The 25,672-nt window shown below is 35.2% G+C and overlaps 2 protein-coding genes across 2 annotated transcripts in view; one reads left to right on the top strand and one right to left on the bottom strand.

Moving 5' to 3' along the window:
- LOC136035049 (uncharacterized) overlaps positions 1 to 2,061 on the top strand; it is a 262,359-nt gene extending 260,298 nt beyond the window's left edge. The window contains exon 37 of the mRNA XM_065716648.1: positions 1,584 to 2,061. Within this exon, the coding sequence (XP_065572720.1) occupies positions 1,584 to 1,897 (314 nt within the window). The 3' untranslated portion in view covers positions 1,898 to 2,061. The remainder of the gene's footprint in view (positions 1 to 1,583) is intronic.
- LOC136042919 (uncharacterized) overlaps positions 1,105 to 25,672 on the bottom strand; it is a 42,065-nt gene continuing 17,497 nt past the window's right edge. Inside the window, exon 3 of the mRNA XM_065727842.1 lies at positions 1,105 to 6,620. Within this exon, the coding sequence (XP_065583914.1) occupies positions 4,958 to 6,620 (1,663 nt within the window). The 3' untranslated portion in view covers positions 1,105 to 4,957. The remainder of the gene's footprint in view (positions 6,621 to 25,672) is intronic.

Genomic DNA, 25,672 nt, shown 5'->3' with positions numbered 1-25,672 from the left:
GTCCCCGTGGGAGGGGCTGAGGGGTTTACCTCCTCGTTATACCTCACTCTTTACGCTAAATTATTTTTGGTAATTTCTACTATTTATTCTACGATCTTTGTGATTCAGAGGTCATTCTTAAGGAATTGGGACACAATTTAAGCTTTTGGGTAAAGAGCGAGGTATCGACGAGGGTTGAACCCCTTCATACACGCAATGAAAACATACGAATATAGAAGTTTGTTACGTAAATTAATTCGTAAGTTACGTATACTTTTTACCAATGAAAACGTTTTTAAAAAATTTAAAGTTCTAGTTGCTTTTTTAAGTAATCAAAAAATTGGAGGGCAACTAGGCCTCATCCCTCGCTCCTTTTTTCTCAAAATCTTGCGATTAATTGCAATTAATTAATATGCAAATTTCGTTTTAATTATTTATGTGGGGAGAGCCAAGATCAAAACATGCATTAATTCAAAAACGTCCAGAAATTAAATAAAAAAACAAGTTTTTTTAAAATGAGAGTAAGGAGCAACATCAAATTAATAACGTAAAAAGAAATATGAAAGAACTCCCTTTGGCTTTTGATATGAAATGAAAGTAAGGCTTTTCCTCTCTATATGAAAGGGGCTTTTCCTCCTCAACGCCCCGCTCTTTATGCTAAAGATTGATCAAACTTTAGCGTAAAGAACGGGGCGTTGAGGAGGAAAAGCCCCTTTCATATACGGAGTAATTTCTGTTCGTTTTAAGTTTTAATGTTGCCCCTTACTTTCATTTAAAAAACTTGTTTTTTTTTATTTAATCAAAAGCCAAAGGGTCAAATACAAAAACAAAGTTCTTTCATATTAACAATACACTTTTAAACATACGTTATTAATTTACTCAGATAAAATTCTAAATCCTCTACGATAGGACAACATCAGTAAATACCTATCTTACAGAGAACTTGTACCAAATTTCTACTGATGTACTATCTTTACTCCTCTCCTTTCCCAAGAAACGAGTATCCATGGGCAGAGGGGTTTGAAAAAATATTTATTACAGAGTATCTAGGCGGCTCTAACCAAAGGAGAAAGTAGGGAATATTTTTCCCAAAACTCTACCCTCGACATTAAGTTAAAAAGAATATCAAGACTGACAAATTATTTATTTGATAGAGTTTCCATTGAGCACTGGTAGCTTTTTGCATACACTGAGTTACTATCCTCCCAATATATATCATATATTGGATTTCGAAGGGGGCTGGAGTTAGCAAGCAACTTTCCCCATTTTGGATCCGAGACAATTTCTACACATTACATTACAATTACATACATTACATATATATTTATATATAAATGCTTAATATATTGAATGAACACAGTAAAATAACATTGAAAAGTAAATAGTTATCTATGCTAATAAAAACCCTAGTGTTTCAGTTTTACACCCACAAGCTTTTATCAGCAGAAAGCAAAAAAAAGACTGAATAGTTAAAACACACAAGAAAATAACGAAAACAAATCTAAAAATTCAATACAACAAGACTAAAAAATACAAAAACAAAATAAACTGACTGGTATTGAAATGAAGTTGCTATTTAGTATACTCTTAAAAAAAAATAGGGTGACAAGAACACTACACTGATCCAGACACATACGATATATATACATTACATACAATACATACAATATATTGTTATATACAATACGATTACATAAATACATACGATATATATATTCCTTTACTTTTTGTTTCTTTTCTATTTCTTTTGTTTTTATGTTTTTGTGTTTCAATAGGCGCGTCGACTCTGTTGACAGCTGGTGCACTGGGATCACAAGCAAGTATCCTACCAGACAGAAGAACACTTGAAGGTGTGACGGACTGGAAAGGAGTCGTGAAAAAATATATTGCCTTAACATCACCAGAAGCAAAGCCTTAAGGTGGTTCTTGAACATTTAATGGTGGCGAAATTGTCTTAGTTTAAGAGCAATAAATATACAACACCTTCTTTCCTTTTTCTTCTCGTGTAACCTTTGTGAATGTTATTTTATCTTATACGTCTTTGGGGGAAGTTTTTTTTATTAAATAAAATCTACGACACTATTACTGCACTGAAAACATCTCAATAATTATTCTGATATTGGGTGCGATTTACAAAGCAAACAAAAGGGAAGAAGGAAAGAACTATGCACAGTAGTACAAGTTATAAGGAAGAAGTGGGACTATTCCAAACTCGTTTCCACATTATTGCTACCATTTTTTAACCTTATCCAGTCCTTATCTTGGGCATTCTAATTTTCTCTTTCTCCTTTTACTATTGGTGAAACTATTTAACACATAGGATTTTTTAGTACGTACAGAAAATCTCTCAGCGATCTAAGTCACTTTTTCAACTCATACATTGCTCCGTCCATCCGGTAAGCGGATAGGTAATCAAAAAGGGTAAATTGAGAAAATATTAGGGGCCATATTTCCATTCTGAGTTGACGGATGGGATCCAGCAATTAACCTTGCAAAATGCTTTTGGTTTAATGTTTATTTTTTATTATCATAATATCACTGTTGCTTTTATATTTTTAATATTCCTTTCTAAATGATTCTAATTGTTCTCTTGCAACTTTACACAGGTTAATTTTTATCTAATTCATAAAATTGCACAAATTTTATAAGGTAAACACCAAAACATCGTACAGTGGCGCACAAATTTTTTTTGAGGGGGGCTCCCCTCGTGGGTACGCACCTGAGCGTATGGGTGATTTGGGTAAATTAATGTTATAAACTGATTTTTATAATTTTGTATTTTGGATATACTGTCAACGCTTAACGCTTTATCTTAATTTAAATGGTCTTAACTGTTTTCTTAAGCGTGGTGACTTAAAGCTGTTGTTGCAATATTAGGCTATAACAAGCCATAAGATAATCATAAATGATTTTTTCAAAATTAATACACCGTTAATTCCCCAAAATGTCTTGGAACGGACGTGAGTTCAAGGGTCAAATGATTGAGTCCGTTTTTTTTCATTTTTTTGATTTAGTATCAAAATTCCGCCTGACTATTCACTATGATAATTTTTTCAAGGGGCAAAACACAAACAAATTGCAGAAAAACGGTCGTCCAACTCTAAATAAATAACATTGTTAGAATGAAATATAATTCCAGAATATAATAATTTTAGAAGAAAATAAAAATTTAAGAAAATAATTTTAGAAGAAAGATTAATCATAATTTTAGAATTTGACTCTGTTTTTATCGAAATGTATCCAAAATAATTGGCATTTTGAAATAAAAAGCAATGAATCTTCTTTGATTTGTTTTTGTATGTTTACTAAACTTAATCAATTTGGCTCCTGATCTCCTCTTGTATCTTTCGTTGTGGCACAGTTGCCAAGATGTTACAAGAACTTTCACCTAACTTTATTCTAATGTCTCACATGTTAGGATGGTGTCATAAACAAAATGCTTTAATTTTGAATGAATTCATTTTTAAGCACTGCACTACAATATTTCTGCTGAGGTTAAAAACCTCGCACAATGGCTTGGTTCGATATAAAAATAGATTAAGTTTTCAGCCCGGTCCCGATTACGTGACAGTCGATTCTTTTCGACTGTCAGAAAATATAGATCCTATATTTTCCGCATGTTTGAAGACCCCCCTCTTGCCCCTAAGAAATTCCTACAAACGTGCCTTTATGATAATATCTTGCATCTAACAATGATGGACATCTAAACATCTAACTTGTATCTAACTGTAATTGATTCCAATAGAAACAGATTTTGGTTTGAGACTTCTTTGAGGATGGTGGAACATATTTCAGTTCTGTTTTCATGCATGAAGGAGGTTAAAGAGGAAGTTAAAACGTCACAGAAGCTAAAAAAGAATATAACATGTGGAAAACCTCGTGAAAAGAGGAATTTAAAACGTCATAGAGGAATTAAACGTCATAGACGTCATAGAATTAAACGTCGTAGTCATAGATTAAACGTTATAGAGGAATTTAAAACGTTAAAGAGGAATTTTAAACGTCATAGAAGTTGAAAAAGAATATAACCTGTTGATAACCTTGTGAAAAATTCGTTGGTAAGTTTAAATTACAAGTTTAAAGTACAAGGGCTGGTAGAAACCAAGCGAAATCATTCTTCAGCGTGAGACAAATATACCAACATTACTCCAGCTTGTCTGAACTTTGCCATCACAGACTTTGCCAACTTTGTTTTTGGGTTAAGGCGGTAAGGTTAGCATTGTTGTTTTTATGGCAGAGTAAGTCTCGTCTCACTCCATATTTATGAAGAAAGATTTGCCCCTCATGTCCCCAAAAACGTGTCTGTTTTTCCTTGGAAATATTGAATAACATTCCCTTGGCTGTATGTACTCTCAAACTTGAGAATGTCATTAGTCTTACAACTTTAGGAAATTTAGAAAGAGCAAAAATACGACATATTTCATCCTTAAAATGACAAACTTTGGTAGAAAATCGTATATTTTTGTATATTGTATATTTTGGTAGAAAATTGTATATTATAATATACGTATCACACATTCATCACAAGAATATTGTTAACCTTGGTCTGGTAAATAAACTCCCAACAGATGGTTCATATATCCTTAAAGGGGTAGGAAAAGACTTTTGAGCCTAATTTTAGATATAATTTCTATTCATTTTCCTAATAATATAAGTTTCAGTTGAGCAAAATATTGTGTACTTGACAGAAAAGAAAAAATGACAACAAAATTTAAAATAGTTTGTAATATCATCTCATTGTTATCAAAGCATTGCATACCTAGAAAAAAACATCAGGATTTTATCTCTAACCAAAGTTTTGGAAAATTGTACCTTCATTCTAACTGTATGTTTGAGTAGCTTACGTTGCATTTTAAGCAGTACAAGAACAAAAATAAGAAGAAGCCGGTGATTAATTTATTATTTAAGTAAATTTGATAAAAATATTTAAGTTTTAAGATCCCTTTCACTATCCCCCTCTCTTCTTCTCTCTCCTTCTTTATGGTATCAACTCTGAATACAATTTTTGAAAACCAAGTAACATTTGGTTCAATTTCTTAGCAGCACTTAAGACGTCGTCACTAAATCCAGCTACCCATCCGGGAAATTCAAAGATGAACATTTGGAATCTACAGTCACGGTTAATTTGTTTAATATTGAATTTAAACAAATCCAGGTTGCATTCTATTAGCGTACCTATTTCTTTGACAAAATCGGAAGTTTTACCTTTGGAATCATTTGTTTCTGCGATGCATGATTCAAGTAGACAAAATAACCTATCGAAATACAGGCTCTTTGTATCCGCATATAAAGATAAATTAATGCCAAAAGGAAGCCAATTGGAGATTCTATGAAGCTTATCAATTATTTCCATATACGATGGTTCAGAACTTTCCTCATCAATAGAAACCTTTTCTGAATTGGATTTGAATCTTTGAATTAAATTCAGAAATACCTCTAATTGCTCTTTTGCTTGGTCATAGTTTTCGTTTTCAATTATTATCCCACCTTCTTTGGTATCATGGAAGATGGTATCAATAATTTCTTCTTCTTCGTCAAAGAAAGTAATTTTTCGACTGTGGCTTGTTTCATATATCCATACAGGATAACTTAAATTAAAACAAGGATTTTGACAGATTACTGGTATGAAAGGAAATAGTTTTGTCTCAATGACAAAAACCAAGGTTTTAACTAAAGATGAGAATTGGGTGATATCTCCCGTCAGAAAATTGACCGCCTCCTTTACTGTTGTCTTTTCTAATTTCTTCATCCAGTCTTGCAGATATTCCTTTAAGTCTATGTCTTCAACATCAATTTTAAATTCCTTGTTATTGTAGTAAATTGAAGTGGTCTTGTATTCGTCAAAATTATCAAGGATTGTTCTCAATAAAGATATAATTTGTCCGAAGATAATAATTTTAATAAATAGATCTTTGAAAAGACTTTCTGAATTATCATTGCAACCTAGCTCCTTCATCAAATTGTCAATGCAATCAAAATTACAACCAGCGCGCAAACCAATAGGCCATTGGAGTGAAATCCCTGGAAACCGTAATGAGTGATAATTGAAATGAAAGAAGAGAAAGTCATATGCCGCATTTACACTGTTAAGGTTATTGACTGTGTCTACACTAAACGGCACACAGTCTTTCACGATATCTCTTAGGCTAATTATGTTTTTGTATGTACTATTTGTGCAGATAGCTGGATATGCTTTTTTTGTAGAGCTTGCAATATTACTGAGTTGTGAATCTCCGTCAATATAAAAAATAGTTACGCCAGAAATAGCCCTAGTTACTGCTTCAATAATATCAAATATTCGGTATTCTTCCCAGTTGTTGGAGGGTTTATTGATAATATTCCTGTTGGACAATGGAAAGTAATGAGCATCTTTTGTTACACATACGATAACATAATTGACTTCTCGGCCTCTTAGCTCAAAAGCATAACTATATGAAACTTGTGTGTCATTTACTCGTTTGGTAATATTTTCATAAGCAAAACTTATGGAATGAACATTTGTAGAATTTAAAACTGAGCCATCTTTCGAGTCATCAGGGTCACTTCGTCGCTCTGGGTATATTGGGAAGGCTTTCTGTCTATCAAAAAGACTAAGACCTTCATCGTCCTGAATTGGATTGATCGCTTCATCTGTTTTCACCCTAGAACACAAAAAAAGGAATACTAAAATATTGTATCACACCTCAAAGAACGAGAATATTCCTTCCCCCAGAAAACCCCTCCTCAGAAAATTCATCCCCCTTGCAGGGCTCCCCTGGAAAATTTCCCCCAAGAAAGTCCAATAAAAACTAATTTTGCGTTTTTGTATATATGACGATGTAAAGCATCATTTTCATCAAGATCCCCAAATTTTCGCTAGTTTCTTGGCTTTTTTATGATTTGCATAAAATTGTCTTCTACTTTTATGTCTGCCTGTCTTCTACCCACAGAAAACTACCCGTGGAAACTCCTCCCAGAAAACTCGCCCCGCCTGAAATTTTCCCCCAGGAAAATCCAGTCACCGTGGAAAAACCCCCACACGGAAAATACCCCCGTGAAATATTCCCCACGCTTAAAATTGATCAGCCTCAAAGAAAGATTGACAGATGAAAATAATGAAGAAAAAAAAGCAATTTTGGAATAATATACTATATTCCAAATGTATGTATAGTATGTTAGAGGATATCCTGTCGTATTTACCTTTACATTTTTATTTCATTTCTGGTTTCGTGTTTCTATTGGTTGAGTTATAATAGCAGGGCAAGATAAAAGTTGACACTGGGGCTGTGGAGATAGTTGTGGAATATAAGAATACTGCTTTCAATTGCTTTTCGGTTCCTTTTCTCCCATCCAGCCGAATGAAAATTTTGAGATCCCTATTTTGTTAAAAAAAAAACTTCAAAATCTATATATATATATATATATATATATATATATATATATATATATATATATATATATATATATATATATATATATATATATATAAATATATATTTTATATATATATATATATAAAAATATATATATATATATATATATATATAAAAATGACGATTGACATCATTATCAGGATTGAGCATTATGACGTCGTGTATGTATTTTATATGTTTGTATATGACGTCATTATAAGTTGACGTCATTATAAGTATATAAGGCATTGTATATGACGTCATTATAAGTATATAAGGCTTGCGATTCAAAGAAAATATTTAGTATAAATCCTACAATGGCAGAAGAAACAGCCAAGGAATCAAATCGTGCGAGAAAATTTAATATAAATCCTACAATGGCAGAAGAAACAGCCGATGACCCGGCTCAAAGAGATAATGCCAAAAGGATTGCGGCTAAAAGAGAAAGTGAGAAAAGAAAGCGTGCCAAAGAATCACAAGAACAACGTGAAAACAGGCTTGCGGCTCAAAGAGAAATTACCGAAAAAAATCATGCCGAGGAATCACAACAGCAACGTGAAAACAGGCTTGCGGCTCAAAGAGAAATTACCGAAAAAAATCATGCCGAGAAATCACAAAAACAACGTGAAAAAAGGCTTTCGGCTCAAAGAAATAATGCCAAAAGAAAGCGTGCTGAGGAATCACAAGAACAACTTCCTCAACTGGCTGCACCCCCAGAGCCATCGAAGACTTTGCTTACTGGAACTACGTCAGAATCTAAATCTTTTTTATTAAACATCAGAAAATATAGCTCATGTTTTCAAATGACGTCGTTTGGTGCCCAAATCGAAAATCAAGATCAATTTATGCCTACATTCAAAGTAAAAGGGCAAATTCAACATAGAGCAGGGTCCATTCTACCATTCTCAGGTGAGAATCATAATTTTTGACCACTGTGCTTCATCAGTGATAGCAGTTTTGAATTGAATACACGTTGCGAAATTTCTCCCGACGTTGAAAGGACTATGGCAATAGATTTGATGCCTACTAATACGCATAAAATTGTTATTTCCACTGACAAAACGCCTACTGGTTAACATGTGCGTAGATACAATGCTACAACTATCGACGAAGTGGCAATCGTTATGGTCGATGATCAGTTTTTCCTCAAGATATTATTCTTCATAAGCGAAACGCCCAGTTGGTAAGAATTGCTAAAACTCATCGATGCTACGATACCCTACAATATCCAATCATTTTCTAGGATGGAGCCAACGGCTATCACTTTAGTAATAAATTGATAGATCCATCCACTAACAAACAAACGGATAAGAAATGCAGTGCAATGAATTGTTATTCCTATAGACTAATGATTCATCACAATGAAGAAAATTATATTTTAAAATGCCGTCAATTGTTTCGCCAATGCATCGTTGATATGTATGCAAAGATTGAATCAGAACGTTTGCTATTTATCCGTCTGAATCAGACCAAGCTCCGCTTTGAACAATACATTCATTTGCGAGATCCAGTTGTGAATGACGGTAATACCACTGACGTTGGAAGATTAACGATTTTACCTTCGTCATATGCTGGCAGTCCCCGTCATATGCATGAATATACTCAAGATAATATTGCGTATGTTCGTCTCTATGGTCGTCCAGATTTATTTATTACATTTACATGGAGATACAGATACAGCATTGGATACATACATTGGGACGAGATACAACAGCTTTTACTCCAAGGACAATCGTCGGTTCATAGACATGACAATACGGCCCGTGTCTTCCGGCAAAAGTTGAAATCACTGATAAACTACATAGTAAAACTTAAAGTGTTTGGGTCAGTGCGATGCTGGATGTACTCAGTGGAATGGCAAAAACGAGGATTGCCACACGCACATATACTAATCTGGCTACATTATAAAATTACTTCTAATGAAATTGACGACATGATTTCCGCTGAAATACCTGATGAAAATGTCGATATGGGCTTATATGATATTGTGGTAAAAAATATGATACATGGACCTTACGGTGCATTGAATGGAAAATCGCCATGTATGGCCAAAAGGAAGGTACAAAAAGCAATATTTTCGACTTTTAGTACCTAACACAATTACCGGCAATGATGGTTACCCACTATATAGAAGAAGATACCCTGAAGATGGCGGTAAAACAGCAATAATAAAGAAGAATAACGGTACCACCATCGAAGTAGATAACCAGTAGGCTGTTCCATATTCACCTTTATTATCAAAAATATTTAATGCACACATAAACGTTGAATACTGTAACTCCGGAAAGGCAATCAAATACATATGTAAATACGTCAACAAAGGCAGCGACATGGCAGTTTTTATCGATATCGATGAAATCGTACAGTATCAGGCTGGAAGATACATAAGCAGTAATGAAGCTGTTTGGCGAATTCTTTCATTTCCAATACATGAACGAAGTCCAGCTGTTGTTCACTTAGCGGTACATTTACAGAATGGTCAACGTGTTTATTTTTCGGAATCCAACGTGCAACAAAGAGCCCTGAATCCACCGGATACGACGTTAACTGCATTCTTTTTGTTATGTCAAAATGATTCTTTTGCAAGAAAACTACTGTATACTAAAGTCCCTTCGTATTGGAGAATGACCAACACTGGGATAACAGCATCAATGACGCGTGCTAAACGTCAACTCCAAGTCAAATTCGTCCATTGTTTGGAATCATACTAACAACTTGCTCTCCTTCAGCTCCTACAGAGTTATGGGAGAAATATAAATCGAAAATGGCCGAGGATATACTCCATCGAAAACGGTTAGAGACGTCAGATATGACCTTTGATTTTACATCAGAAATTTATAACTATACTTTAGTTATTATTGAGGATTTGTGCTTATTTATGGCAAACAAACCTCTTCAGGATTTGGCAGTGCCTTCACCTAATCGTAACGCTGCTCTTTCGACATGTGTAGAATTGGATCGTGAGCAAAGTTACAAAGCGAGTGATCTATTGTCGTATGTACAAAATAATATTTCTGAGTTAACGTCTGAGCAAAAAGACATTTATGATAAGATAATGTACTGTATCGATAACAACGTTCGAGAAATCTTCTTTTTGGATGGCCCAGGAGGTACTGGTAAAACGTTTGTCATAAAATTGATTCTGGCATCAATGCGATCAAAAAATGACATAGCGTTGGCAATTGCGTCGTCCGGAATAGCCGCAACGTTGCTGCCTGGTGGAAGAAGTGCTCATTCCGCTTTGAAATTGCCTCTGAATTTGCATTCTACAGAAAATCCCACGTGCAATATTTCCAAATCATCTGGGATGGCTAAAGTATTGCATCAATGCAAACTTATTATTTGGGACGAGTGCACAATGGCCCACAAAAAATCGCTCGAGGCTCTGGAGCAATCATTGCGAGATTTACGAGGAAATTCGAAACCCTTTGGCAGCACATTAATATTGCTTGCGGGAGATTTCTGGCAAATATTACCTATAATACCTAGATCAACCCCTGCGGACGAAATGAATGCTTGCCTGAAAAATTCTAATTTACGGGCACACGTAAAGACATTAAAATTAACTATAAATATGCGTGTCCGATGGCAAAACGATGACTCTGGTGAAATATTTTCAGATAAATTGCTGGCAATTGGAAACGGAAAACTCCCAGTAGACTCAATTTCAGGACGTATACAACTGCCTGCTGAATTCTGTAATTTAGTGACGTCCAAAAATGAATTGGTTGAAAGGGTATTTCTGAATATTGTAACCAATTATAAAAATAATAAATTTCTCAGTGAACGAGCAATTTTGGCAGCCAAGAATAAAGACATCCATGAAATCAACAATATTTTTTTGACCAAGATTCGAGACCAGCAAGTAATTTACAAGTTCGTCGACACAGTTCTGGAACCAAATGAAGCGGTTAATTATCCATCTGAATTTTTAAATTCCCTGGATCTCCCAGGGTTTCCACCACACGTGCTACAACTAAAAATAGGCGTACCAATAATACTGTTACGAAATATTAACCCACCAAAGCTTTGCAATGGCCCGCGACTTGCCGTAAAAAAAGCAATGGAAAACATAATAGAGGCAACAATTTTGATAGGGCCTTTTGAGGGTGAGGCTGTTCTTATTCCTCGCATTTCCATGATTCCAACGGATCTTCGTTTTCAATTTAGAAGATTGAAATTCCCAATTCGATTAGCATTTGCAATCACCATGAACAAGGCTCAAGGGCAATCATTAGAAAAATGCGGTATAGATCTCAATACAGATTGTGTTTCCCATGGACAATTGTATGTTGCATGTTCGAGGGTCAGTAAACCTGACAATCTATTTATATGCACAGACAATGGGACAGCAAAGAATGTTGTCACAGACAATGGGACAGCAAAGAATGATCCACAGACAGACAACTTATTTATATATATATAGATATATATAAAAATAAGTTGTCTGTCTGTCTGTCTGTGGATCAGGTGACGTCATGTTTCTGTGTCGACTGACGTCATGAAATTAGTTGTCGTCATTTTTGCTATGACGATGACGTCATTAATGGTATTTAAGACATTTGTTCACGGAAAAATGTTTAATTGTAAAATGACTGAAGAACCTACAATGGCAACAGCCGAGGAAGCTGCTCAAAGAGTTTATGCCAAAAAACTTGCTGCTGATAGAGAAAGTAAGAAAAGAAAGCGTTCCGAGGAATCACAAGAACAGCAAGAAAACAGGCTTGCGGCTAAAGAACGCAAAACCGCGCAGTTAGATGAAAATCCACCTGGACAGCGAGAGTCAAAACATATCAAAACTGAAAATGATAGCGATGATGATTGGGTTTGGGATTTTGACTTGGATAAGGTCATCAATGCCTACCAGATTTAAGTTAAAAAAACAAAGGTTCGTGTATATGTACTTCATAGTGACGCTGAAAAATAAAGAAGAAAAAGAAAACTGAAAAAAGAAAAAAGGTAAAAAACTAAAAAAAAACTAAAAAGAAAAAACACTCAAAGAGAAATTACAGACCGGGACACAAATGACGACCGAGACAGAGGGAATATAAGTGACAACTACAACGGGGACGCCGGGGGCACAGGCGGGATATATAAATGACGACCGGGACACAGGGATTGTTCGAATAGAAATTACAGACCGGGACACCGGGACACAAATGACGACCGGGACACAGGGAATATAAATGACGACCGGGACACTCAAAGATTAATTACAAACTGGGACACCGGGACACAAATGACGACCGGGACACAGAGAATATAAATGACGACAGGGACACAGGGACACATCATTAGAATAATGAGGTATAGATCTGAATACGGATTGTTTTTCCCGTGGACAATTATATGTTGCATGTTCAAGAGTCAGTAAACCTGACAATCTATTTATATGCACAAACAATGGGACAGCGAAGAATGTTGTATATTCGCATGTTTTACGTAGTTAAAAACATATATTTATATCTATCTCTATTCACAGGTGGGACACAGGGACACAACTACAATGGCGCGTAACTAATATGGCGCGTAACGACTTACGCGCGCGGGGGGGCTTGGAGGGGCGCGAAGCGCCCCACCAACTAGGTGTTGGGGTGGCGCGAAGCGCCACCCCAACAGCTAGTATAGATATATATATAAATATATATATATATATTTTCTTTTTAGTTTTTTTGTAGTTTTTACCTTTTTTAGTTTTTTTCTTCTTTTGTATTAATGCTAAAGCCTAGGTTCAAACCTGGAGCCTCTCGGACCTAGAACCTGAAACATAACGCTTTACCAACTCAGCTACTTCGGCTTGAATACATTCACTTTGAGCAGCTTCCTCGGGTGTTGCCATTGTAGGTTCTTCAGTCATTTTACAATTAGAAATTTCTCTTTCAACGGTCTTCTTACAATTAAAAATTTGTCTTTGAACGATATTCTTAAATACCTGTGTCCTGGTCGTCATTTATATTCCCTGTGTCCCGGTCGTCATTTGTGTCCCGGTATCCCAGTCTCTAATTTCTCTTTGAGTGTCCCGGTCGTTATTTATATTCCCTCTGTCCCGGTCGTCATTTGTGTCCCGGTCTGTAATTTCTCTTTGAGTGTTTTTTCTTTTTAGTATTTTTTAGTTTTTTACATTTTTTCTTTTTTCAGTTTTTTTTTTCTTCTTTATTTTTCAGCTTCACTATGAAATACATATCGCCGAACCTTTGTTTTTTTAACTAAAATCTGGTAGGCATTGATGACCTTATCCAAGTCAAAATCCCAAACCCAATCATTATCGCTATCATTTTCAGTTTTGATATGTTTTGACTCTCGCTGTCCAGGTGGATCTGCATCTAACTGCGCGGTTTTGCGTTCTTTAGCCTCAAGCCTGTTTCCTTGCTGTTATTTGATTCCTCGGCACGCTTTCTTTTCTGACTTTCTCTATCAGCAGCAAGGTTTTTGGCATAGACTCTTTGAGTTTCTTCATCATCGCTATCGTTTTCAGTTTTGATATGTTTTGACTCTCGCTGTCCAGGTGGATCTTCATCTAACTGCGCGGTTTTGCGTTCTTTAGCCTCAAGCCTGTTTCCTTGCTGTTCTTTTGATTCCTCGGCAAGCTTTCTTTTCTGACTTTCTCTATCAGCAGCAAGTTTTTTGGCATAGACTCTTTGAGCATCTTCATCGGCTTTTGCCATTGTAAGTTCATCAGTCATTTTAAACTTAAGCATTAATAGATTTCTACGTGAACATATATGTCTTAAATATCTTTAATGACGTCACCGTCATAGCAAAAATGACGACAACTAACTTCATGACGTCAGTCGACACAGAAACATGACGTCACCTGACAGAAAGACACACAGACAGACAACTTATTTTTATATATATAGATAGATAGCTGTTGGGGTGGCGCATCGCGCCACCCCAACACTGAGTTAGAAGGGGGCACTTAGCCCCCCCCCCCCGCACGCGTAAGTCGTTACGCGCCATATTAGTTACGCGCCATTGTAGTTGTGACCCTGTGTACCACCTATGAATATAGATAGATTTATATATGTGTTTTGAACTACGTAAAACTTGCGAATATACAACATTCTTGGCTTTCCCATTGTCTGTGCATATACAAAGCCTTATGTACTTATAATGACGTCATATGCAAACGCTCTTTTTACAAACATGCATACACACAACTCGATTTTATATAGATAGATAGATAGATGGATACAATACAAATTAACTGCGTAAAACTTGCGAATATACAACATTCTTCGCTGTCCAATTGTCGCTGCATATAAATAGATTGTCAGGTTTACCGACCCTCGAAGATGCAACGTACAATTGTCCATGGGAAAAACAATCAGTATTAAGATCTATACCGCATTTTTCTAATGATTGCCCTTGAGCTTTGTTCATGGTGATTGCAAATGCTAATCGAATTGGGAATTGCAATCTTCTAAATTGAAAACGCAGATCCGTTGGAATCATGGGAATGTGAGGAGTAAGAACAGCCTCACCCTCAAAAGGCCCTGTCAAAATTGTTGCCTCTATTACGTTTTCCATTGCTTTTTTTTAGGGCAAGTCGTGGGCCATTGCAAAGCTTTGTTGGGTTAATATTTCGTAACAGTATTATTGGTACGCCTATTTTTAGTTGTAGCACGTGTGGTGGAAACCCTGGGAGATCCAGGGAATTTAAAAATTCAGATGGATAATTAACCGCTTCATTTGGTTCCAGAACTGTGTCGACTGACTTGTAAATTACTTGCTGGTCTCGAATCTTGGTCAAAACAATATTGTTGATTTCATGGATGTCTTTATTCTTGGCTTTGATGAACAGTGTAGAGTCTTCCTTTCGTGGTATCTTTGAAGATGGTAGGTTGGCCGTCGACTGACTTACCCTGTTTTTGACGTTCAAATACTTTATTTTTAGTATTCCACGTGTAATACGAAGGCACTTCAGTATACAGCAGTTTTTTTGCAAAAGAATCATTTTTGCTTAGCGAAAAGAAAGCAGTTAACTTTGTATCCGGTGGATTCAGGGCTCTTTGTCGCACGTTGGATTCCGAAAAATAAACACGTTGAACATTCTGTAAATGGACCGCTAAGTGAACAACAGCTGGACTACGTTCATGTATCGGAAATGAAAGAATTCGCCAAACCGCATCATTACTGTTTATGTATCTTCCAGCCTGATATTGTACGACTTCGTCGATATCTTTGATTTCGGACTGCAAGACAAAAACTGCCATGTCACTGCCTTTGTTGACATATTTACATATGTATTTGATTGCCTTTACGGAGTTACAGTATTCAACGTTTATGTGTGCATTAAATGTTTTTGATAATTATGGAGAATATGGAACAACCCACTGGTGATCTACTTCGATGGTGGTACCGTTACCTTTCTTTATTATTGCTGTTTTACCGCCATCTTCAGTAGATCTTCTTCTATATTGTGGGTAACCATCATTGCCAGTAATTGTGTTGGGTACTAAAAAACGAGGATATTGCTTTGTGCACCTTCCTTTGGCCATACATGGTGAATTTGCGTTCAGTGCACCGCAAGGTCCATGTATCATATTTTTCACAACAGTATCATATAACCCCTTATCGACATTTTCATCAGGTATTTCAGCGGAAATCACATCATCAATTTCGTTAGAAGTAATTTTATAATGTAGCCAGATTAGTATATGTGCGTGTGGCAATCCTCGTTTTTGCCATTCCACTGAGTACATCCAGCATCGCACTGACCCAGGATGCTCCTGTGATTCCTCGGCACATTTTCTTTTGGTGATTTCTCTTTGAGACGCAAGCCTAATTTCACGCTGTTGTTCTGATTCCTCGGCACGCTTTCTTTTCTTACTTTCTTCATCAGCCGCAAGCCTGTTTTCTTGCTGTTCTTGTGATTCCTCGGAGAGCCTTCTTTTTTCACTTTCTCTTTTAGCAGCAAGTCTGGTTTCACGTTGCTCTGGTAGTTCTTCGGCACACTTTCTGTTCTTACTTTCTCTATCAGCCGCAAGCCTGTTTTCTTTCTGTTCTTGTGATTCCTCGGCACGCCTTTCTTTTCTTACTTTCTCTATCAGCAGCAAGTTTTTTGGCATAGACTCTTTGAGAAACTTCCTCGGCTGTTGCCATTGTAGGTTCTTCAGTCATTTTACAATTAAACATTTTTCCGTGAACGAATGTCTTAAATACCTTTAATGACGTCATCGTCATAACAAACATGACGACAACTAAATTCATGACGACATGACATCACTCGACAGACACACAGACAACTTATTTTTTTATTTATATAGATACGTCAGTTGACAAACATGACGTCAGTCGACAAACAAATATAACGTCAGTAGACAGACACAAACCCACTGGTTATCTACTTCGATGGTGGTACCGTTACGCTTCTTTATTATTGCTGTTTTACCGCCATCTTCAGTAGATCTTCTTTTATATTGTGGGTAACCATCATTGCCAGTAATTGTGTTGGGTACTAAAAGTCGAATATATTGCTTTGTGCACCTTCCTTTAGCCATGCATGGTGAAATTTCATTCAGTGCACCGCTAAGTCCATGTATCATATTTTTGTACAACAATATCGTATAACCCCTTGTCGACATTTTCATCAGGTATTTCAGCTGAAATCACATCATCAATTTCGTTAGAAGTAATTTTATAATATAGCCAGATTTGTATATGTGCGTGTTGCAATCCTCGTTTTTGCCATTCCACTGAGTACGTCCAGCATCGCACTGACCCAGGTTGCTCTTGTGATTCCTCAGTACGCTTTCTTTTGGTGATTTCTCTTTGAGACGCAAGCCTAATTTTACGCTGTTGTTGTGATTCCTCGGCACGCTTTCTTTTCTTACTTTCTCTATCAGCCGCAAGCCTGTTTTCTTGCTGTTCTTGTGATTCCTCGGCAATCCTTCTTTTTTCACTTTCTCTTTTAGCAGCAAGTCTGGTTTCGCGTTGCTCTGGTAGTTCCTCGGCACGCTTTCTGTTCTTACTTTCTCTATCAGCCGCAAGCCTGTTTTCCTGCTGTTCTTGTGGTTCCTCGGCACGCTTTCTTTTCTTACTTTCTCTATCAGCAGTAAGTTTTTTGGCAAAGACTCTTTTAGCAGCTTCCTCGGCTGTTACCATTGTAGGTTCTTCAGTCGTTTTACAATTAAACATTTTTCCGTGAACGAATGTCTTAAATACCTTTAATGACGACATCGTCATAACAAACATGACGACAACTAACTTCATGACGACATGACATGATGACATGACGTCACTCGACAGACACACAGACAACTTATATAGACTAGCTGTTGGGGTGGCGCTTTACGCCACCCCAACACCTAGTTGGTGGGGGTGCTTCACCCCCCCCCCAAGCCACTCCGCGCGCGTAACTCGTTACGCGCCATATTAGTTACTCGCCATTGTAGTTGTGTCACTGTGTACCACCTATGAATATAGATAGATTTATATATGTGTTTTGAACTACTTAAAACTTGCAAATATACAACATTCTTGGCTTTCCCATTGTCTGTGCATATACAAAGCCTTATGTTCTTATAATGACATCATATGCAAACGCTCTTTTTACAAACAAACAAACATGCATACACACAGCTCGTTTTTATATAGATAGATAGATAGATAGATACAATCCAAATTAACTGCGTAAAACTTGCGAATATACAACATTCTTCGCTGTCCAATTGTCGCTGCATATAAATAGATTGTCAAGTTTAACGACCCTCGAACATGCAAAGTATAATTGTCCATGGGAAAAACAATCAGTATTAAGATCTATACCACATTTTTCTGATGATTGACCTTGAGCTTTGTTGGTGGTGATTGCAAATGCTAATCGAATTGGGGATTGCAATCTTTTAAATTGAAAAGGCAGATCCGTTGGAATCATGGGAATGCGAGGAATAAGAACAGCCTCACTCTCAAAAGGCCCTGTCAAGATTGTGGCCTCTATTACGTTTTCCATTGTTTTTTTTACGGCAAGTCGCGTGCCATTGCAGAGCTTTGGTGGGTTGATATTTCTTAACAGTATTATTGATACGCCTATTTTTAGTTGTAGCACGTGTGGTGGAAACCGTGAAAGATCCAAGGAATTTAAAAATTCAGATGGATAATTAACCGCCTCATTTGGTTCCAAAACTGTGTCGACTGACTTGTAAAGGACTGCAGCAATTCTTACCAAATGAGCGTTTCGCTTATGAAGAATAATATCTCGAGGTAAAAACTGATTACCGACCATAACGATTGCAACTTCGTCGATAGTTGGAGCATTGTATCTACGCACATGTTGGCCAGGAGGCGTTTTTCAGTGGAAATAACAATTTTATGCGTATCAGTAAGCATCAAATCGATGGCTGTTTTGAACAGACGCACTAAATTATTATTTTCATGGAAAAGATGTTGCAATTGGGAAACGATTGTCCTTTCAACGTTGCATTCAATTCAGAATTTCTATCACTGATGAAGTAAAATTTTAAAAATTTATGATTCTCGCCTCAGAATGGTAGAAGGGACCCTGCTCTATGATAAATTTGCCCTTTTACTTTGAAAGTAGGCATAAATTGATCTGGATTTTCCATTTGGGCACCAAACGACGTCATTTGGAAACATGAGTTATATTTTCTGATCTGTGATAAAAAAAAACGCTTAGATTCTGACGTAGTTTCAGTAAGCAAAGTCTTCAATGGCTCTGGTGGTGCAGCCAATAGAGGAAGTTTAACTTTTTCTGAGGCGCAACACATTCCCATTGTTTCACCATTGAATTTCAAGGCCTTGCAATAGGGACAAATTTTAGATATAGTCCCGATTTGAACACATCTACTCAAGCTATAATCATCGACTGGGTTGTACCTGAATGCCAGGCGATGATTTTCAGGTTGCTCTTGTAATTCCTCGGCAAGCTTTCTTTTCTTACCTTCTCTATCAGCCGCAAGCCTGATTTCTTGCTGTTCTTGTGATTCCTCGGCACGCCTTCTTTTTTCACTTTCACTTTTACCAGAAAGTCTGGTTTCGCGTTGCTCTTGTGATTCCTTGGCACGCTTTCTGTTCTTACTTTCTCTATCAGCCGCAAGCCTGTTTTCTTGCTGTTCTTGTGATTCCTCGGCACACCTTCTTTTTTCACTTTCTCTTTTAGCAGCAAGTCTGGTTTCGCGTTGCTCTTGTGATTCCTCGGCACGCTTTCTTTTCTTACTTTCTCTATCAGCAGCTAGTTTTTTGGCATAGACTCTTTGAGCAGCTTCCTCGGCTGTTGACATTGTAGGTTCTTCAGTCATTTTACAATTAAACATATTTACGTGAACGAATGTCTTAAATACCTTTAATGACGTCATCGTCATAATAACGACATGACGACCTGATGACATGACGTCACTCGATACACAGACAACTTATTTATATATATATACTAGCTGTCGGGGTGGCGCTTCGCGCCTCCCCAACACCTAGATGGTGGGGCACTTCGCGCAACCCCCAAAGCAAAGCCCCCCCCCCCTCCCCCCGCACGCGTAAGTCGTTACGCGCCATATTAGTTACGCGCCATTGTAGTTGTGTCCCTGTGTCCCACCTGTGAAAAGATATATATATATATATATATATATATATATATATATATATATATATATATATATATATATATATATATATATATATATATATATATATATATATATATATATATATATATATATATATATATATATATATATATATATATATATATATATAATCTATCTATATATCTATCTTATATATCTATCTATCTATATATATAAAAATAAGTTGTCTGTCTGTGGATGTGTGGATCAGGTGACGTCACCTGAAAAAACTGGATCAGGTGACGTCAAAACTGAAAAAACTAAAAAAAGGCAAAAACTACAAAAAAAACTAAAAACTAATAAAAAAAATAAAAAAGCTAAAAAACTAAAAAAACTAAAAAAGGCAAAAACTACAAAAAAAACTAAAAACTAATAAAAAAGCTAAAAAACTAAAAAAACTAAAAAAAGGCAAAAACTACAAAAAAAACTAAAAACTAATAAAAAAAATAAAAAAGCTAAAAAACTAAAAAAACTAAAAAAACTAAAAAAAGGTAAAAAACTAAAAAACTAAAAACTAAAAAAAACTAAAAAAAAGGAAAAAACTGAAAAATAAGCTAAAATAAAGGTAAAAACCAATAAAAAACTAAAAAAAAAACTGAAAAAACTAAAAAAAGGCAAAAACTACAAAAAAAAAAACTAATAAAAAAAGTAAAAAAGCTAAAAAACTAAAAAAACTAAAAAAACTAAAAAAAGGTAAAAAACTAAAAAAAATAAAAAATAAAAAAAAACTAAAAAAAAGGAAAAACTGAAAAATAAGCTAAAATAAAGGTAAAAACCAATAAAAAACTAAAAAGAAAAAAAGGAAAAAACTAAAAAAAATTTTCATCTAAAAAACTAAAAAAAACTAAAAAAGGTAAAAACTAAAAGAACTAAAAAAGAAAAAAATAAATGACGAAACTCAAAGAGAAAGCGACCAGGACAAAAGGAATGTTCGATTAGCAATCAACAAAGCACCGGGACACAGGGAGTATAAATGACGACCAGGACATAAGTAAAAAAAAAACTATCTATATATATAAAAATAAGTTGTCTGTGGATTTGTGGATCGTGGATCAGGTGACGTCACCTGAAAAAACTGGATCAGGTGACGTCAAAACTGAAAAAACTAAAAAAAGGCAAAAACTACAAAAAAAAACTAAAAACATAAAAAAAATAAAAAAGCTAAAAAACTAAAAAAAAGGCAAAAACTACAAAAAAAACTAAAAACTAATAAAAAAGCTAAAAAACTAAAAAAACTAAAAAAAAAGGCAAAAACTACAAAAAAACTAAAAACTAATAAAAAAAATAAAAAAGCTAAAAAACTAAAAAAACTAAAAAAAGGTAAAAAACTAAAAAACTAAAAACTAAAAAAAACTAAAAAAAAGGAAAAAACTGAAAAATAAGCTAAAATAAAGGTAAAAACCAATAAAAAACTAAAAAAAAAACTGAAAAAACTAAAAAAGGCAAAAACTACAAAAAAAACTAAAACTAATAAAAAAAGTAAAAAAGCTAAAAAACTAAAAAAACTAAAAAAACTAAAAAAAGGTAAAAAACTAAAAAAAATAAAAAATAAAAAAAAAATAAAAAAAAGGAAAAAACTGAAAAATAAGCTAAAATAAAGGTAAAAACCAATAAAAACTAAAAAGAAAAAAAGGAAAAAACTAAAAAAATTTTCATCTAAAAAACTAAAAAAAACTAAAAAAGGTAAAAACTAAAAGAACTAAAAAAGAAAAAAATAAATGACGACACTCAAAGAGAAAGCGACCAGGACAAAAGGAATGTTCGATTAGCAATCAACAAAGCACCGGGACACAGGGAGTATAAATGACGACCAGGACATAAGTAAAAAAAAAAACTAACAAAACTAAAAAGAAGGTAAAAACTGCAAAAAAACTAAAAAGAAAAAAAACTAAAAACTAATAAAAAAACTAAAAAATCTAAAATCTAAATAAACTTAAAAAGAAAAAAAAAAGGAAAAAATAAAGGAGAAAAACAAAACTAAAAAACGAATGTATATACAGACCGGTACACCGGGATACAAATGACGACCGGACACAGGGAATATAAATGACGACCGGGACACAGGGACACAACTACAACGGGGACACCGGGGGAAACAGGGGGATATAAATGACCGACCGGGACAAAAAAACCTAAAAAGAAAAAAAAAACTAAAAACTAATAAAAAAACTAAAAAATCTAAAAATCTAAATAAGCTAAAAAAGAAAAAAAGGAAAAAAAATAAAGGAGAAAAACAAAACTAAAAAACGAATGTATATACAGACCGGGACACCGGGATACAAATGACGACCGGGACACAGGGAATATAAATGACGACCGGGACACAGGGACACAACTACAACGGGGACACGGGGGAAACAGGGGGATATAAATGACGACCGGGACACCGGGACAGGGAATGGTCGATTAGCAATCACCATCAACAAAGCTCAAGGGCAATCATTAGAATCATGAGGTATAGATCTGAATACAGATTGTTTTCCCATGGACCATTAATGTTGCATGTTCAAGAGTCGGTAAACCTGACAATCTATTTATATGCAAAGACAATGGGACAGCAAAGAATGTTGTATATTCACAAGTTTTACGTAGTTAAAACCATATATATATATATATATATATATATATATATATATATATATATATATTATATATATATATATAATATATATATATATCTATATATATAAAATAAGTTGTCTGTCTGTCTGTGGATGTGTGGATGGATGTGTCAGGTGACGTCACCTGAAAAAACTGGATCAGGTGACGTCAAAACTGAAAAAACTAAAAAAGGCAAAAACTACAAAAAAAACTAAAAACTAATAAAAAAAATAAAAAAGCTAAAAAACTAAAAAAAACTATAAAGGTAAAAACCAATAAAAAACTAAAAAGGCAAAAACTACAAAAAAAAACTAAAAACTAATAAAAAAAGTAAAAAAGCTAAAAAACTAAAAAAACTAAAAAAAACTAAAAAAAGGTAAAAAACTAAAAAAAATAAAAATAAAAAAAACTAAAAAAAAGGAAAAAACTGAAAAATAAGCTAAAATAAAGGTAAAAACCAATAAAAACTAAAAAAAAAAGGAAAAAACTAATAAATGACGACACTCAAAGAGAAAAAAAAGGCAAAAACTACAAAAAAAAACTAAAAACTAATAAAAAAAATAAAAAGCTAAAAACTAAAAAAAACTAAAAAAAAGGCAAAAACTACAAAAAAAACTAAAAACTAATAAAAAAGCTAAAAAACTAAAAAAAATAAAAAAAAGGCAAAAACTACAAAAAAACTAAAAACTAATAAAAAAAATAAAAAAGCTAAAAAACTAAAAAAACTAAAAAAACTAAAAAAAGGTAAAAAACTAAAAAAACTAAAAACTAAAAAAAAACTAAAAAAGGTAAAAACTAAAAGAACTAAAAAAGAAAAAAATAAATGACGACACTCAAAGAGAAAGCGACAGGACAAAAGGAATGTTCGATTACCAATCAACAAAGCACCGGGACACAGGGAGTATAAATGACGACCAGGACAAAACTAAAAAATCTAAAAATCTAAATAAACTAAAAAGAAAAAAGGAAAAAATAAAGGAGAAAAACAAAACTAAAAAACGAATGTATATACAGACCGGTACACCGGGATACAAATGACGACCGGGACACAGGAATATAATGACGACCGGGACACAGGGACACAACTACAACGGGACACCGGGGGAAACAGGGGGATATAAATGACGACCGGGACAAAAAAACTAAAAAGAAAAAAAAACTAAAAACTAATAAAAAAACTAAAAATCTAAAATCTAAATAAGCTAAAAAAGAAAAAAAAAGGAAAAAAATAAAGGAGAAAAACAAAACTAAAAAACGAATGTATATACAGACCGAGACACCGGGATACAAATGACGACCGGGACCCGGGACACAGGGAATATAAATGACGACCGGACACAGGGACACAACTACAACGGGGACACCGGGGGAAACAGGGGGATGTAAATGACGACCGGGACACCGGGACAGGGAATGGTCGATTAGCAATCACCATCAACAAAGCTCAAGGGCAATCATTAGAATCATGAGGTATAGATCTGAATACAGATTGTTTTCCCATGGACCATTATATGTTGCATGTTCAAGAGTCGGTAAACCTGACAATCTATTTATATGCAAAGACAATGGGACAGCAAAGAATGTTGTATATTCGCAAGTTTTACGTAGTTAAAAATATATGTATATATCTATCTATATTCACAGGTGGGACATAGGGACACAACTACAATGGCGCGTAACTATTATGGCGCGTAACGACTTACGCGCGCGGGGGGGCTTGGGGGGGGCGCGAAGCGCCCCCACCAACTAGGTGTTGGGGTGGCGCGAAGCGCCACCCCAACAGCTAGTATATATATATCTATCTATATTCACAGGTGGGACATAGGGACACAACTACAATGGCGCGTAACTATTATGGCGCGTAACGACTTACGCGCGCGGGGGGGCTTAAGGGGGGCGCGAAGCGCCCCCCACCAACTAGGTGTTGGGGTGGCGCGAAGCGCCACCCCAACAGCTAGTATATATATAAAAATAAGTTGTCTGTGAGTGTGTCTGTCTGTCGAGTGACGTCATGTTTGTGTGTCGACTGACGTCATGTTTTCGACTGACGAAATTACAGACCGGGACATCGGGACACAAATGACAACCGGGACACTGGCACATAGGGAATATAAATGACGACCGGGACACTCAAAGAGAAAGCGACCGGGACACAAGGAATGTTCGATTAGCAATCATCATCAACAAAGCACCAGGACACAAATGATGACCGGGACACAGGGAGTATAAATGACGACCAGGACATAAGTAAAAAAAAACTAAAAAACGAAAAAAATGTAAAAACTACAAAAAAAATAAAAAGAAAAAAAAACTAAAAACTAACAAAAAAACTAAAAAAGCTAAAAAAACTAGAAAAACTAAAAAAGAAAAAAAAAGAAAAAAAGGAAAAAAATGAAAAATAAAGGAGAAAAACAAAACTAAAAAAAATAAAAATAAAAAAAAACTAAAAAGGAAAAAAGGGGAAAAATACAAAAATTTATTTCATCATATACCATTTCAAAAACGAATGTATATACAGACCGGGACACCGGGATACAAATGACGACCGGGACAAAGGGAATATAAATGACGACGGGGACACAGGGAATGTTCGATTAGCAATCACCATCAACAAAGCTCAAGAGCAATCATTAGAATCATGAGGTATAACTAAAAAAAACTAAAAAAAAGGTAAAAAACTAAAAAAAAGACCAATTCAAAAACGAATGTATATACAGACCGGGACACCGGGACACAAATGACGACCGGGACACCGGGACACAAGGAATATAAATGACGCCCGGGACACTCAAAGAGAAATCACAGACTGGGACACCGAAACACAAATGACGACCGGGACACAGGAAATATAAATGACGACCGGGACACAGGGACACAACTACAACGGGGACGCCGGGGGGCACAGGGGGATATATAAATGACGACGGCGACACAGGAAATGGTCGATTAGCAATCACCATCAACAAAGCTCAAGGGCAATCATTAGAATCATGAGGTATAGATCTGAATACGGATTGTTTTCCCATGGACCATTATATGTTGCATGTTCAAGAGTCGATAAGCCTGACAATCTATTTATATGCATAGACAATGGGACAGCAAAGAATGTTGTATATTCGC

Source organism: Artemia franciscana, chromosome 2 (genome assembly GCF_032884065.1).
Source record: "Artemia franciscana chromosome 2, ASM3288406v1, whole genome shotgun sequence".
NCBI classification, from domain to species: domain Eukaryota; kingdom Metazoa; phylum Arthropoda; class Branchiopoda; order Anostraca; family Artemiidae; genus Artemia; species Artemia franciscana.
Note: the sequence above shows the minus strand (reverse complement) of the source record. Positions and strands in the feature narration are given on the sequence as shown.